Consider the following 12,931-nt stretch of genomic DNA (forward strand, 5'->3'; position numbering starts at 1 on the left):
ATTGAGTATGACAGATCCACAATTGCTGCCCTCCAGTATAATAGAGGAAATAGTAAATGAAACAACCAAGTATAATGAATGAGAGGAGGTTATATACATAAGGGGCACCTAGCAGTCTTGGGTGGGTGGGTAGGGGAGGAAAGGATAATACTGGAAAGAAAAGGTAACCAAAGGAAATGAAATCTAGACTGAGACCTTAGTGAAAAGAACATGAAATTTTCCAGACAGAAGAAACAATAAAAGGCTCAGAAGTGAGACAGCACAGTGCATTTGAGGGCCTGAAAGAAATGAAGTTGGTTGGAGTACACATTCTAGGGAAGAAGTGACTGGAGCTGGAGCTGGAGAGATAAACAGAGACCAGATTTGGAAAGGCCTTTAAACCATGTTTAACAAGCAGAGGTTAGGGAGACTTGACTTTTCTTGATTTTGGGATCAGTGTATAGGTAGAAGATGCCAGAGAAATTATGTATCTGTTGAAACTCAAGACCACCTGATAGTTTCATTGACTGAAGATTATCTGATTCATTAGTTCACTTGAAAATCTTTATCTAACACTAGTATGTGCCAGGAACTTTACTAAGCTAGGCAATAGTTTAACATTCTCTGTGGTATTACTAGGACAGACCAGTTTAGATGTATTTTTCTTCCCTCCTACTGACTGGACTCTAGACACTTTGATTATATGAAGTTCTTAAGCATTTATCTCCCTTGCACTGCATGAATTGCTTGAATGCTTGGAATTTAACCAAAAGCTCTACAGATTGAGTACTGCTCATCTGAAATGCTGGAGACCAGAAGTGTTTTGAATTTTGAATTTTTTCTGATTTTGGAATATTTGCATATATATAATGAGATATCTTGGGGATGAGACCCAAGTCAAAACATGAAATTCACTTATGTTTCATATATACCTTATACACATAGACTGAAGTTAATTTTATATAATATTTTTAGTAATTGTGTGCATGAAATGAAGTTTTGACTGTGACCCATAAAGTCAGGTGTAAAATGATTCCAGTATGGCATCATTTCAGCCCTCAAAACTTTTCAGATTTTGGAGCATTTAGGACTTTGGATTTTCCGATTGGGGGTGCTCAACCTGTAGTATGCTTCACACTGGTTTAGCTATATAACTACCACCTGAGTTGAATTAATAGTCTGAAAAATTCATTGCAAGTAAGTTAGTGACAGTACTACTTTGCTCCCTGAATCATCCAACTTTATGTCCACTGCTGTGATGAAAACTCTTTTTTCAGTTATTTTGAGAGGAAAGAACAGAAATTTTACTATTTCTCGATCTTAGTAGCTAGTAAAGAGCAAAATCTGTAAAGCTGTCATGACTTAGAGAAGTTTTTGGCATGTAAACGTAGCGTGGTGGAAATTGTTGAAATTATTGATGTATATCACGTGTGTGTTTTTCAGATTTGTTCACCATTTTCAATTGGTTTGAAAGAAGGCCACCAACTCATAAAAAGTTGCCTATTCACAAGATTTCACAAGTCTTTCCCACTATTATAAATTGAATCTATGTAGGAGTGAGCATCAGTAGCTGAAGACATATGTTGTAATACCTGAGTCTCATGGGTACCCTAAGCAAAAAGATACCTCAGATTCCCCTAAAGCAACTTGGATCCTTTGAATAAAGAGGAAGTTGAATAGTTCTAAGAATCATCTAGGAACGATGCCTGGAATGGATATTAGTCATTTACGTGTTCTGAGTATGGTCTTTGGATATCTATTTTCTGTCTTATCCTCTTTAGGCCTTTATCCTCACATGTCTGGTTATGTTTGGACTGTTGCTGATGTCAAACTGAAAATGTGACGAGCAGCTAGACTCATGCAGAGTGTTTCTTATTTTGTTAGATATCAACATCTTGGGTTATATTTTTTGAGCCTTTATTAAGTGTTTGTTACCATATTGTTGACTTATTTTGGATATGGTCTGATTTTGTTAAATGTCTGAGTAACTATAACTCTATAACTTTGTATTAGTGACACATGGTCCACATATACAAACCAGTGAATGAAAACAAACATGCTTTGAATATTCAAAAATTGTTCATGTTTAATATACCAACTAGACTATTTGTGGGAGTCAACTAAATATATGAATGAATTAACAACTTAGTAGACTATTTTAGGTTACTTAAATAGTATTGGACCAAAACTATAGGAAGACTTTACAGTTTTGTGGTTAAACAACAAACCCTTTATATATATGTATGTGTATACACACATACACACACACACACACACACACATATATATATAACATTTTGCTAAGTAATTTGCTTTTTGTCTTTTAATGCCAGTATACTAATGTGATCCCATCATACACACAAATTACAGGATTTTACATTCGGAATGTAAAACACGAAAACGTAAAATTTGTATTATGTCATCACATAATAGATAAGTCAGCTAAGACCCAGAAGAGGACAAAGAACAGCTGCTTCCCTAGAGGACTCTACCAACTACTGCTAATGTGGAAACTTGATAAGTTTTATTTGTTGAGGAAAGGTATAATAAATGTAATATCATAAGGGGGAAAATCCAAAGAAACAAACAAACCTAGTCCATCAGACATTTCCCAAGAATCTTGGATTCATTAAATACCCATATACAATGATGGAGTTTGGCTCTTTATCAAACTGACTATGTCAATGAAACTTCATCCTTTCTCTGTGTACCCACTTCAGAGACAAGAAAGCTAAAACGAAAATTAAGAAAAAAAAGAAGAAAGCTTCCATATATGCTACCATAGCAGATTTAAAAAATTCGATTTCCCTTCTCTTTCTTTGGACATCTAACTAAAATTGCCTGTATTTTATTTTATTTTTTCCAAGTGTTAAAAGAATCAAGTCCATAAGGAAAAAGTGAATTCCTCAGTCACTGGGAGATAATACTTTTGATCATTTCCTTTTAAAAAGTATTTACTGTCAATTTCATGTAACACATGGGTACACTAGAGATAAAAACGAAGACCTGCTGCTTGCTCAGATATTTACTTTCATAAAACGTAGGACTTATAGGGGTATAGCAAAGTCACAATTAATGTATCAAAAGTACAGAGGTGGGGGAAAGAGTCATTCCCCTTTAGAGATGATGGGAAACTTCATGGTGCAAGTATTGATTTAATTAGGCTTTGGGTATACTTAAGAATGATAGGTGGAGGCTGGGAGGGCATTTCAGACATACACAAGGTCTTTCCAGTGGATGGAGAATAACTTTGTATGGCTGAAACTGTGGAGATATCAGGGGTAGTGGGATCCACGTTGCTACAAAAGGAAATTGAAGCTGAATGATAAGGGCCTTGAATGCATTGTAAGAAACTTTTCCTGTTCTTTTTCAGTTGGCTATTAGTTTTGGTTGTAACTAGACAAAGAGAAAGAGAATCTATTTCAGTCATTGATCTCTACCAGTCCATTAGTCATCAGCTTTCATACATCGGTACATTTATGTAAGGTATGGCTCAACTGATTTGTCATAATCCCCTAGGATCCCCTGTCTAAAGAATGATGTTTGATGTGCTCAGGTTTTCCTGCCTCACACCAGGAATGGACTTGTTAACATGTTTATTTCCATTTTTCTCCACTGAGGTCATTGGGGAAGTTTATGAGTTTGTTGAATTGCTAAATGAGTAGTGCTGGCTGTTGTACTCGTCATTAGTTATTTTTAAGGCAAAAGTGCCTGTTGGGTTATTTCTATGCATCTGAGTGAGCCTGATTACCTTGGGCAAGTGAGACATGCTTCCATTCACATTCAACTTTCTACTTAAGACAGCATAATTGAGATGCACTATCCTTCATTGACTGTAATCCTAAGTAAGCAGTTTTCTAGTCTCACTGATACATATCCTGCCAATTATATGTTGAAATACAAATTTGAAAGGTAAATAGCCTCCTCACTCAAGCTCTAAATCACATTAGGATACATCCTGGAGAGCCCACACATCATTTTAATCTTGCACAATGGTCCTCAACCTTGTTTGCCCATTAGAATCACTGGAAAATGTTTTAAAATGCCTGTGCTATGGAAACATTAAAATCAGAATCTCTGTGGGGCAAGGAGAGAAAGATCCAATTATTAGTAGTTTTTAAAACTCCTCAGGTAGGCCAGGCGTGGTGGCTCATACCTGTAATCCCAGCACTTTGGGAGGCTGAAGTGGGCAGATCATCTGAGGTCAGGAGTTCGAGACCAGCCTGACCAACGTAGTGAAACTCCGTCTCTACTAAAAATACAAAAATTAGCTGGGCGCGGTGGCAGGCGCCTGTAATTCCAGCTATTCAGGCTGAGACAGGAGAATTGCTTGAACCCGGGAAGCAGATGTTGCAGTGAGCTGAGATCGCTGCACTGCACTCCAGCCTGGGTAACGAAGAGTGAAACTCTGTCTCAAGAAAACAAAAACAAAAACAAAACAAAACTCCCCATGTAATTCCAGTGTGCAGCCAAGGGGTAAAAAGATCCAAACAGGCAGACTTTATGTCATCTCTTGAGGGTCATTTATTTTAGAGTAGTGGTCCTCAGAATGTAGTCCCAGATCAGTAGCACCAGCACACCCAGGAACTTGTTATAAATGCATATTCTTGAGCCCCACCCCAGACATACTTAGTTAGAAATTCTGGGGGTGAGGCCCAGTGATTGTTCACAAGTGTTTCATGTGATTCTGATCACACTAAAGTTTGAAAACCACTGACCTAGTGCAGTAGGAAAGGATTTCAAAAGGGCAAAATAGTATTTTAGGGTCATGTCATGTTATAAAATTAGATATATGTGATTTAAGCAAAAGTAAAATCTATTTAGATGTATTTTAATAACATTGTAAATATAAACACAGTGAATGTTCTAAATAGTTTTTTCTCAGAGTTTGGTACACATACAATCTGCATTAGAATCACCTAGTTAAAATGTATGCATCCTGGATATCCATCGCAAATTTTTGAATCATAATCTCTGTGTTGGGGCCCCAAATCTGCATTTTTTACAAGTTCCTCAGGTGAGTCTAACATTTGGGAACCATCCATCTAAATGAATAATGCCATATATAAGAATGTTTCATAGGTCTTATTACAATATATGGTTTAGTTATTTATCCACATCAGCTGAAATCTCTGCAATGATTCAGTTGATTTGTTTGTAGAGTTAGTGACAGTTGTTAAGTATTCTATCAAAACCTTGTCTTATAAGAGCTGTGCTCTGGACTGAGTACGGCCATAGAATGTTCAATTTTAAAATTACTAACAAAGGATAAATACCATTTTAATACAAATGAAATTCGTGTTCCATTATAAATAGTCTAATTTTATATTTGCTGGCTTAAGCTTTGTAAAAAGATCATCTTTCTTACATTAAGATGCTCCTTATACTAGTTGGTAAAGGTAAAAAAATATTATTAGTAATAAATAGAAAATGTACCAATTACTACTAGTACATCAGGAATTTAATAAAAAGAAATTAATGGTTTATAGATAGCTCCGTAATCACTCCTTGCAGTACTGCATTTTACAAATACATCATTTGAACAGTCCCTGGGTTAGAATCAAAAACAGAATCAGGGTCTATATTAGCAAAATTAGGTAATGAAGTATTGTTTTCAGCGTGCTTATCATCTCTCTTCAAAATTATTTCTATAATTTTCATTTTGGAGGTAGATACAGCCAATTATGAAGAATGTTCAACAAAATTTATTAGAAGTTTGTTTATACTAGCAATGTTACAAAACATTTTTGCTTAGATAGCTCATCAATACTAATGGACATTTTAATTTGTAGTGATTGGGTATTGTGCTCATAACTACTACTAATCAAAATGCTCAATGTTGACATCTACAGGCCATTGCTATTTTCAAAACCAAAAAATCATGAATCTAGTACCAGTGATTTAAGTATGATATTCAAATGGCTTTCACATATAACCATTAATTTAAACAAATAAATAGCTGGTTCCATTAATTTATAATCACTATGGTTAAGCAGCTGTAATTTGCGTTATTTTTGTGGAAATTTCTATTACTTTGTATGAAATTGCATATATGGTAATTTAACATAATGTATGATAATAATACCACCTATACTAGTTCATATTTATTGAACATTTCCTATGGCCCGGTACTGTTTTCTGTGCTTTACATGAACTTTTTAAGTTAATCTTCAGAAAATCTTATGAGATAGATTTAACAGATAAAGCAACTAAGGCATAGAATGATTAAAAATGTGCCCAAGTCACACAGAAAGTGGCAAAACTGGAATTTCACTTCAGAGCCTTTGATCTTTACCACTATGAATATTAAAATATCCTGCTATTTAAAATAATTGTGTAATTCTTAATCTTGCATAGACTGTTTTGGATTCTATATGGTTGTAAATGTCCAACTAGTAAGTTTTTCCCAAATGCTTTTTTCTTTTCCTAGGAAACCACTTCTTCATTTTATTGTACTATGTGTGGCTGGGGTTGTTGTTTGTGCACAAGAACAAGGTAAGAAAATTACCTTTTAATTTATTTGCTTACTTAAAAATTCTACTTCCAGACAGCAAAAGTACATAACTTTCAACTCATTATAACCGCAAATTCGACATTAAACAGTAACAAAAATTCCACCCAGTACCATGAGAATGTAAGATTAAAGAAACCAATTTTGGGGGGAAATATGACCTTTAAGAAATTACTCATATCTTCCGTCTGTGAAATTGCTTACATTTTTAAGCAAACTCTATAAAAAAGAAGTTTTGTACAATAAAAAGGCTTTGCTTGTGACTTCATTTTAAGTGGGAGTTCTTGGGGGTGGCAAACTGTGACTGAATTACCTTTGCACTTCTTGATACAACAAAAGCATATAATAAATGTTCCATCTAGATTTGCATCATTAAGAAACAAAATGGAATTTGCATACTAGTGGGCTTAGGATTCTATTTAATTCAAATGGAGAGGTTTAGAAAATAAACCTAAACCTGTTTTGTTTGTGCCTACTAGTTAATTACTCTGGTAGTATGACGATAGAGTTTCAGGAGTCTATGTATATCCTAATTCATTCATTTAAACATGATTGGAGCATCTTCTATTTCCTGTGTAATATCCTATGCCAATGATTGGAAATGTAAATAAGATAATGTCTGTAGCATCAAAGTGAAAAAAAATGCCTTTGTCAAAGGTAAAAAACATACCAAAGTCAGAGAGACAAATCCTAGAACTGTGCTGGACCTACAGATAATATTACCAAGGCCTCAGATTTTTTTGTTTATTTGTTTTTCTCCTCTGCCTTAAAGGTAGCAAAGGGCTCTTCTGCACAGAGCTGCCAAAGCATTAATTCTTACAGAACCAAGTTTTCAGTTGAGTGATCAGTTTGATGAACCCCTTGTCAGTTTGATCAGTTGATCAAATAACAGTAAGAAAAAGACAAGCAAACAAATTATGAATGAAATAAGTGCAAGGTAGAGAGAGGGCAAAAAGGAAGAGTGGTACTCTGGTTGACCAAATTGAGAAGTAGATACAGATAAATGTTCTTTCAAGTATCACATAGATGAATTAAAATATTTCTTAGAAGACATTTTCTAAATCTCTTTAATGGGAAATGATTAAATTAAGCCACATGTCACATGTAACTTCATGAAAAACTATTCTTAACCAAGGCATTTACGTTACTTCATTTAGCTTGAAGTAGCCATGAAGAGGAGAAAAACTCTCTCTCTTAATTTATTGTTATTATCACTGTTACTGTTTCTGAGAACTTACTATGAACTACTAGTCACCGTGCTATCAGAATATACATTTGATTCACTACTGCCTCATCGCAGGGTTTTGTAATTATGGCCATGATAGAATTGCTGAAACTAAGATTAAGGAGAATAGGTAACCACCTCCAAGTAACAGCTTAATGAATGGAAGAACCAAGATTTGAGCTCATATTTTGACCGCAAAGTCTACAAATTCCTTAAAATTGAGGCTCCTAGAGCCACAGAGAAGATAAGGAAGAGAAGAATACAATTATTAATTAAATGTATATTTTGTATCATGTCCTTTGCTTGTACTTTACTTATATTATTCTAATCATCATAATAAACCCGCAGAGTAGGTATTATAGATGAAGAAACTGAGACTCAAAGAAGTGGCTCACCTACAGCTTAAATTTGAATCTAGGTCTGTCCATCTCTGAAGACAAAACTCTTTCCCTTAAACATCCTCTAGCTTCACAGTTGCCAGCCACTGGCATTACAAGTTTAATAATTTACCAAATATATTATTATCAAAATATTAGAAACCGATGCAAAGAAAGATATAGGGAAAATTAAATATTTATGAACTGATTTTTTAAAAATCTAGAACCAACAAAAGGAATGAATGAAAGAAACAACATATTTCTTTCACCCTTAAGATCTCATTTATGGAATGTAAAATATGTTCTTTTATTTCAGGGCAAGCATCATAATTTTCAATTTTATACACCTAAAATTTTATTGCCAGTTCTTAACAAAAAGAAAAGTCCTTTAGAAAACCTCTCAGACTTTAGAAAGTTGAATATTTTTGAGCACAAAAAAGAAATGGAAATAGTATATTATCAGAAACTTAGAAACACTTTTTTCCTAAAAGAAATTTTCTGATTAAATTGGCATGATGCAATTTGTAACATCTAATCAGGACACTGGAAAACCATTATCAGATAAATTGTGTTTTTATATGATCACAGATATTATTTATATTAATACTGCTGAATATGTTTGAGTGAGAGATTATCCTAAGTTAGACTTATCAGAAATAAATATTTGTGTGCTTATGAGATTTTTCAAAACTTAAAAAAGTATATCAAAGAATTACAAGTACTGTACAAAGTTTAAAGGCCAAATTGTATGACAAAACATATAGCAAAAAGCAGTGTCCCTTCCCCTTAGCCACTCCTACTATTCTCTGCCCAAACTCTTAGCACCTTCTTTTGGTTTTAACATCTATATTTAATACTATAATATGTTTAAATATTATATTGACTTCCTATTATTAATGATGAGGACTTAACATTACTGTTCTCTGTGTCTCCTTTCCCTCCTTCTATTCTCTCAATATAGTTTTATCCAATTTTGGTTAAACTAATATTCACAATTCAGCTTATTATGACCATGTGCATATTTTTTTTATCCCTGAGCCATGTACGTTTATATTTTTTTCTTGTAAATTTACCAGATTGCCTCCTTTTCTGTTTGCTTTATGTTCTATGTCACTATCACTAAATCTCAGATATTTTGAAATATATTTTCCCCCAAAACACACCAAGTACTCCAGAAATTTGATTCTTTTCTTGGAGATATTCCTTCTGCATGCTAAAATTGTGCTCTGCTATGGACCAGTAGTTCTCTAAGCTTCCAGTAGAGCTGATACGTGTGTTACATGGAGTTTCTTGGAAGTCTTATTTCATTTTTCATAGTCTATTTCCTTATTTGGGTGCAGCATATCCTCTAGTTGCATCCTGAGAATATGCACTTGGGTGGTGCATTTTTTAGAACATTCCGTTTCTGAGAATGTGTTTATTCTGTCTTACAGGTAGTTCAGGTGAGTATAAAATTTTAGGCTGTAAACATTATTCCCTCAGAATTTGAAATATTTTCATCTTTTGCCTTTTTTTATCTGGCTTGCAGACTTTTTAAATCTGAAGTTGTATTAATTCTTGATCCTTTATATGTGACCTTTTAATTTCCCTTGTAATCCCTTAAGATCATCTATTTATCTTTGATGTTTTGGAATTTACAATAATCTGTCTTGGTACAGGTCTTTTTACAATTCATTGTGCTAGGCACTTAGTAGGCCTTTTCAGTGTGGAAGCATCCTTAATTTTCCGGGAATTTTCCTGTGTTATGTTTTTCTTCCTGATATATTTATTTCCTCTTTCTTCAATATCTTTTAAATATTAAATCTTCAGTATTGGGCTCTTTATTTTCTTATTTTTAGATCCTATTTTCCATCTTTGTTTTATGTACTACTTTATATGAGATTTTTCATCATTTACTATTCCAAACATTTTGTTTAATTTCTTATTTCTTCTGTGTTTAAATTTTTTTTTTTTTTTATTGAGACGGTGTCTCACTCTGTCGTCCAGGCTGGAGTGCAGGGGCGCAATCTCGGCTCACTGCAAGCTCCGCCTCCCAGGTTCACGCCATTCTCCTGCCTCAGCCTCCCGAGTAGCTGGGACTACAGGCGCCCACCGCCACGCCCGGCTAATTTTCTGTGTTCTTAGTAGATGCGGGGTTTCACCATGTTGGCCAGGATGGTCTCGATCTCCTGATCTCGTGATCCGCCCGCCTCGGCCTCCCAAAGTGCTGGGATTACAGGCGTGAGCCACAGTGCCCGGCCTCTGTGTTTAAATTTTAAAGGGTTTTTTCACTGAGACTAGTCTGTTTTGTTTTTTTTTTTTTTTTCATCCTGTTCTTGTTTCTTTGATGTAATGTCTACTTTTATCTCTGTAAGGATAAGAAGGATGATTTTTTTTCAACTTTTCTTTTGCTCTCTGCATTGTCTTTGTTCTAAATTTTTGTATTGGTCTGTCTTTTATGTTGGAGAAGTTGTTTATAAGTGTGCAGCATTTCTGTTATCATTTAAAAGTAAGACACTGGCCAGATGCGAGGTTCATGCTTGTAATCCCAGCACTTTGGGAGACTGAGGCGGGCATATTATCTGAGGTCAGGAGTTCGAGACCAGCCTGGCCAAAATGGTGAAACCGCATTTCTACTGGAAAATACAAAAAAATTAGCCGGGTGTGGTGGCACATGCCTGTAATCCCAGCTACTTGGGAGGCTAAGGCAGAAGAATTACTCAAGCCCGGGAGACAGAGGTTGCAGGGCGCTGAGATCGTGCCCGTGCACTCCAGCCTGGCCGACAGAGTGAGACTGTCTCAAAAAAAAAAAAAAAAAAAGTAAGACACTAAAAATATGCTTAACAACTGTTTCATGGGTAGGCTAGTTAACTGAGATGTTTCACATAGAGGATGATTAAGTATAAACCTGTCTGACTATTTTGTTAGGCTACACATGTCTGAGGCTGCAGAACTTCTCTAGAGAAGGATCCTCCAATATCTTACTTGTAGAGTATAATCCTGGTTGCCACTGTTATTAGAGTTAAGTGATATAAAGAGGTTCTTGGGTTGATGGGGGGAGGATTGTCTCACAATTTTGTATGTCAATTTTAGCCAAATCCCTTCTCAATACAGAGCTTCCCTTCCATTTTCCTCTATGATTGATTCAATGTTTCTATGTCATTAACCTTTGGTCTCCTTTAGTCTGGAAGCTTCTTATACAAACTTTCAATCCTCCACCCTCATATATCCCCAACCCCCAATTTGAAGCCTCAATGCTGAATTCATTGATTTGGTGCCTTCAATTCTTGAGCCTCTTCAGGATTTTGCAATATGAATCAGCCTGCCTGTCATTAGCATTTGCCTCTGAAGCCCTTAGGTTCAGTTTTTTCAGCTCTGGTAATTTCTTCATGTGCTTTTCATTCTCCAAAAATTTGTTGATATATTTTGTCTGCTTTTGTCTCTTCTACCCATTAACTTTGTTCCTGTAGTTCTAAACCACATTTCCTTATTCTCATTTGAGTAAGATTTTAAGAATGAGAACAAAGAAGCATCTATGTGATTTGTCATGGTTTCAGTAAATTCCCTTAAATTTTAACACAGCTAAGAAAAAACATTTTAAGTACCTTATTAATAGATGTAAATTGTATATTTTTTATGTCCAAGTTATAGGTGTAATCTAATGAATACATGATTCTATCAATTCCCTTAAATTTTAACACAGCTAAGAAAAAACATTTTAAGTACCTTATTAATAGATGTAAATTGTATATTTTTTATGTCCAAGTTTTAGGTGTAATCTAATGAATACATGATTCTATCAATTCCCTTAAATTTTAACACAGCTAAGAAAAAACATTTAAAGTATCTTATTAATAGATGTAAATTGTATATTTTTTATGTCCAAGTTTTAGGTGTAATCTAATGAATACATGATTCTATCTCAAGAAAAATTAATTATGTAAACCTGAGTTTTCTGAGGATTTGACAGATGTAGATACCTTTTCTTACCTGATATGTGTATTTTCGTTATTACTTTGTGTTGGTGGGATGGCTGCCAGTGAGATGTTGGCATAGCTACAACACTTCTCTACAATGACTTGCACCATGCATATTGTGTAACTAATTCTTAACATGCACATCTTTCTCAGGTTCATGATCCCTAGGTGTGAAAACCACATGTATAAAAATCTCTATGTAGAATACTCATCTCGAAGAATTTCCCATAGAAATTAATCTGAAATGTGTTTATTGCTAACAGAAGCAGTTCATTGTAGCTGCAGTAAGTTCAAGTCCTTTCTGCACAAACACTTGTATGGGCACTTAGCCAAAACTTCTATACATAGAGCTTCATTTCTCATTTTATAAGTAAATTAGCATTTATCTCTTTATACAGAATAGATGTGCTATTTAAACTAAGAATACTTCTAAGAACTGATTGCCACCTTTAACATACCCAGTGTGACAGTGGTATTTAAGCACAGGTGTTCCAGAGCCAGCATCTTAGAGTTAAGTCCAGCTTCCACCATTTATTAGTTAACTGACCTTGAGCAAGTTTCTTAAATACTCTCTGAGCCTCATTTTTAACAATGCTAAAGTGAAGAAAATAATAATACTTACTACACAAGGCTGTTGTGTGGATAAAATAACACATGTAAAGTGCTTAGCACAGTGCCTGTTACATAAGGATACAATAACTTTGATTAGAAGAAGGAGAATACTCCAGATCCTTTTCTTTTCCCATATCCTCATAATATTGAAAAAATAAAATAAAACGGTTTATTTTAAACAGTTTCCTTTAGTTCCTTAATTCAGTGAACTGGAGCTAGGAAGCTGTATTTGAGTCTTGATTCTGACACTGACTATTTAGCTGAGAATATA

General features: G+C 34.6%; 1 protein-coding gene across 1 annotated transcript in view; it reads left to right on the forward strand.

Annotated features, from left to right (window-relative positions):
* Positions 1 to 1,681: 1,681 nt before the first annotated feature.
* Positions 1,682 to 12,931, forward strand: part of COL24A1 (collagen type XXIV alpha 1 chain) — a 400,658-nt gene continuing 389,408 nt past the window's right edge. Inside the window, exons 1-3 of the mRNA XM_030823656.1 lie at positions 1,682 to 1,818; positions 3,353 to 3,460; positions 6,410 to 6,474. Of these exons, the coding sequence (XP_030679516.1) occupies positions 1,682 to 1,818; positions 3,353 to 3,460; positions 6,410 to 6,474 (310 nt within the window). The remainder of the gene's footprint in view (positions 1,819 to 3,352; positions 3,461 to 6,409; positions 6,475 to 12,931) is intronic.

Source organism: Nomascus leucogenys, chromosome 12, assembly GCF_006542625.1.
Source record: "Nomascus leucogenys isolate Asia chromosome 12, Asia_NLE_v1, whole genome shotgun sequence".
NCBI classification, from domain to species: domain Eukaryota; kingdom Metazoa; phylum Chordata; class Mammalia; order Primates; family Hylobatidae; genus Nomascus; species Nomascus leucogenys.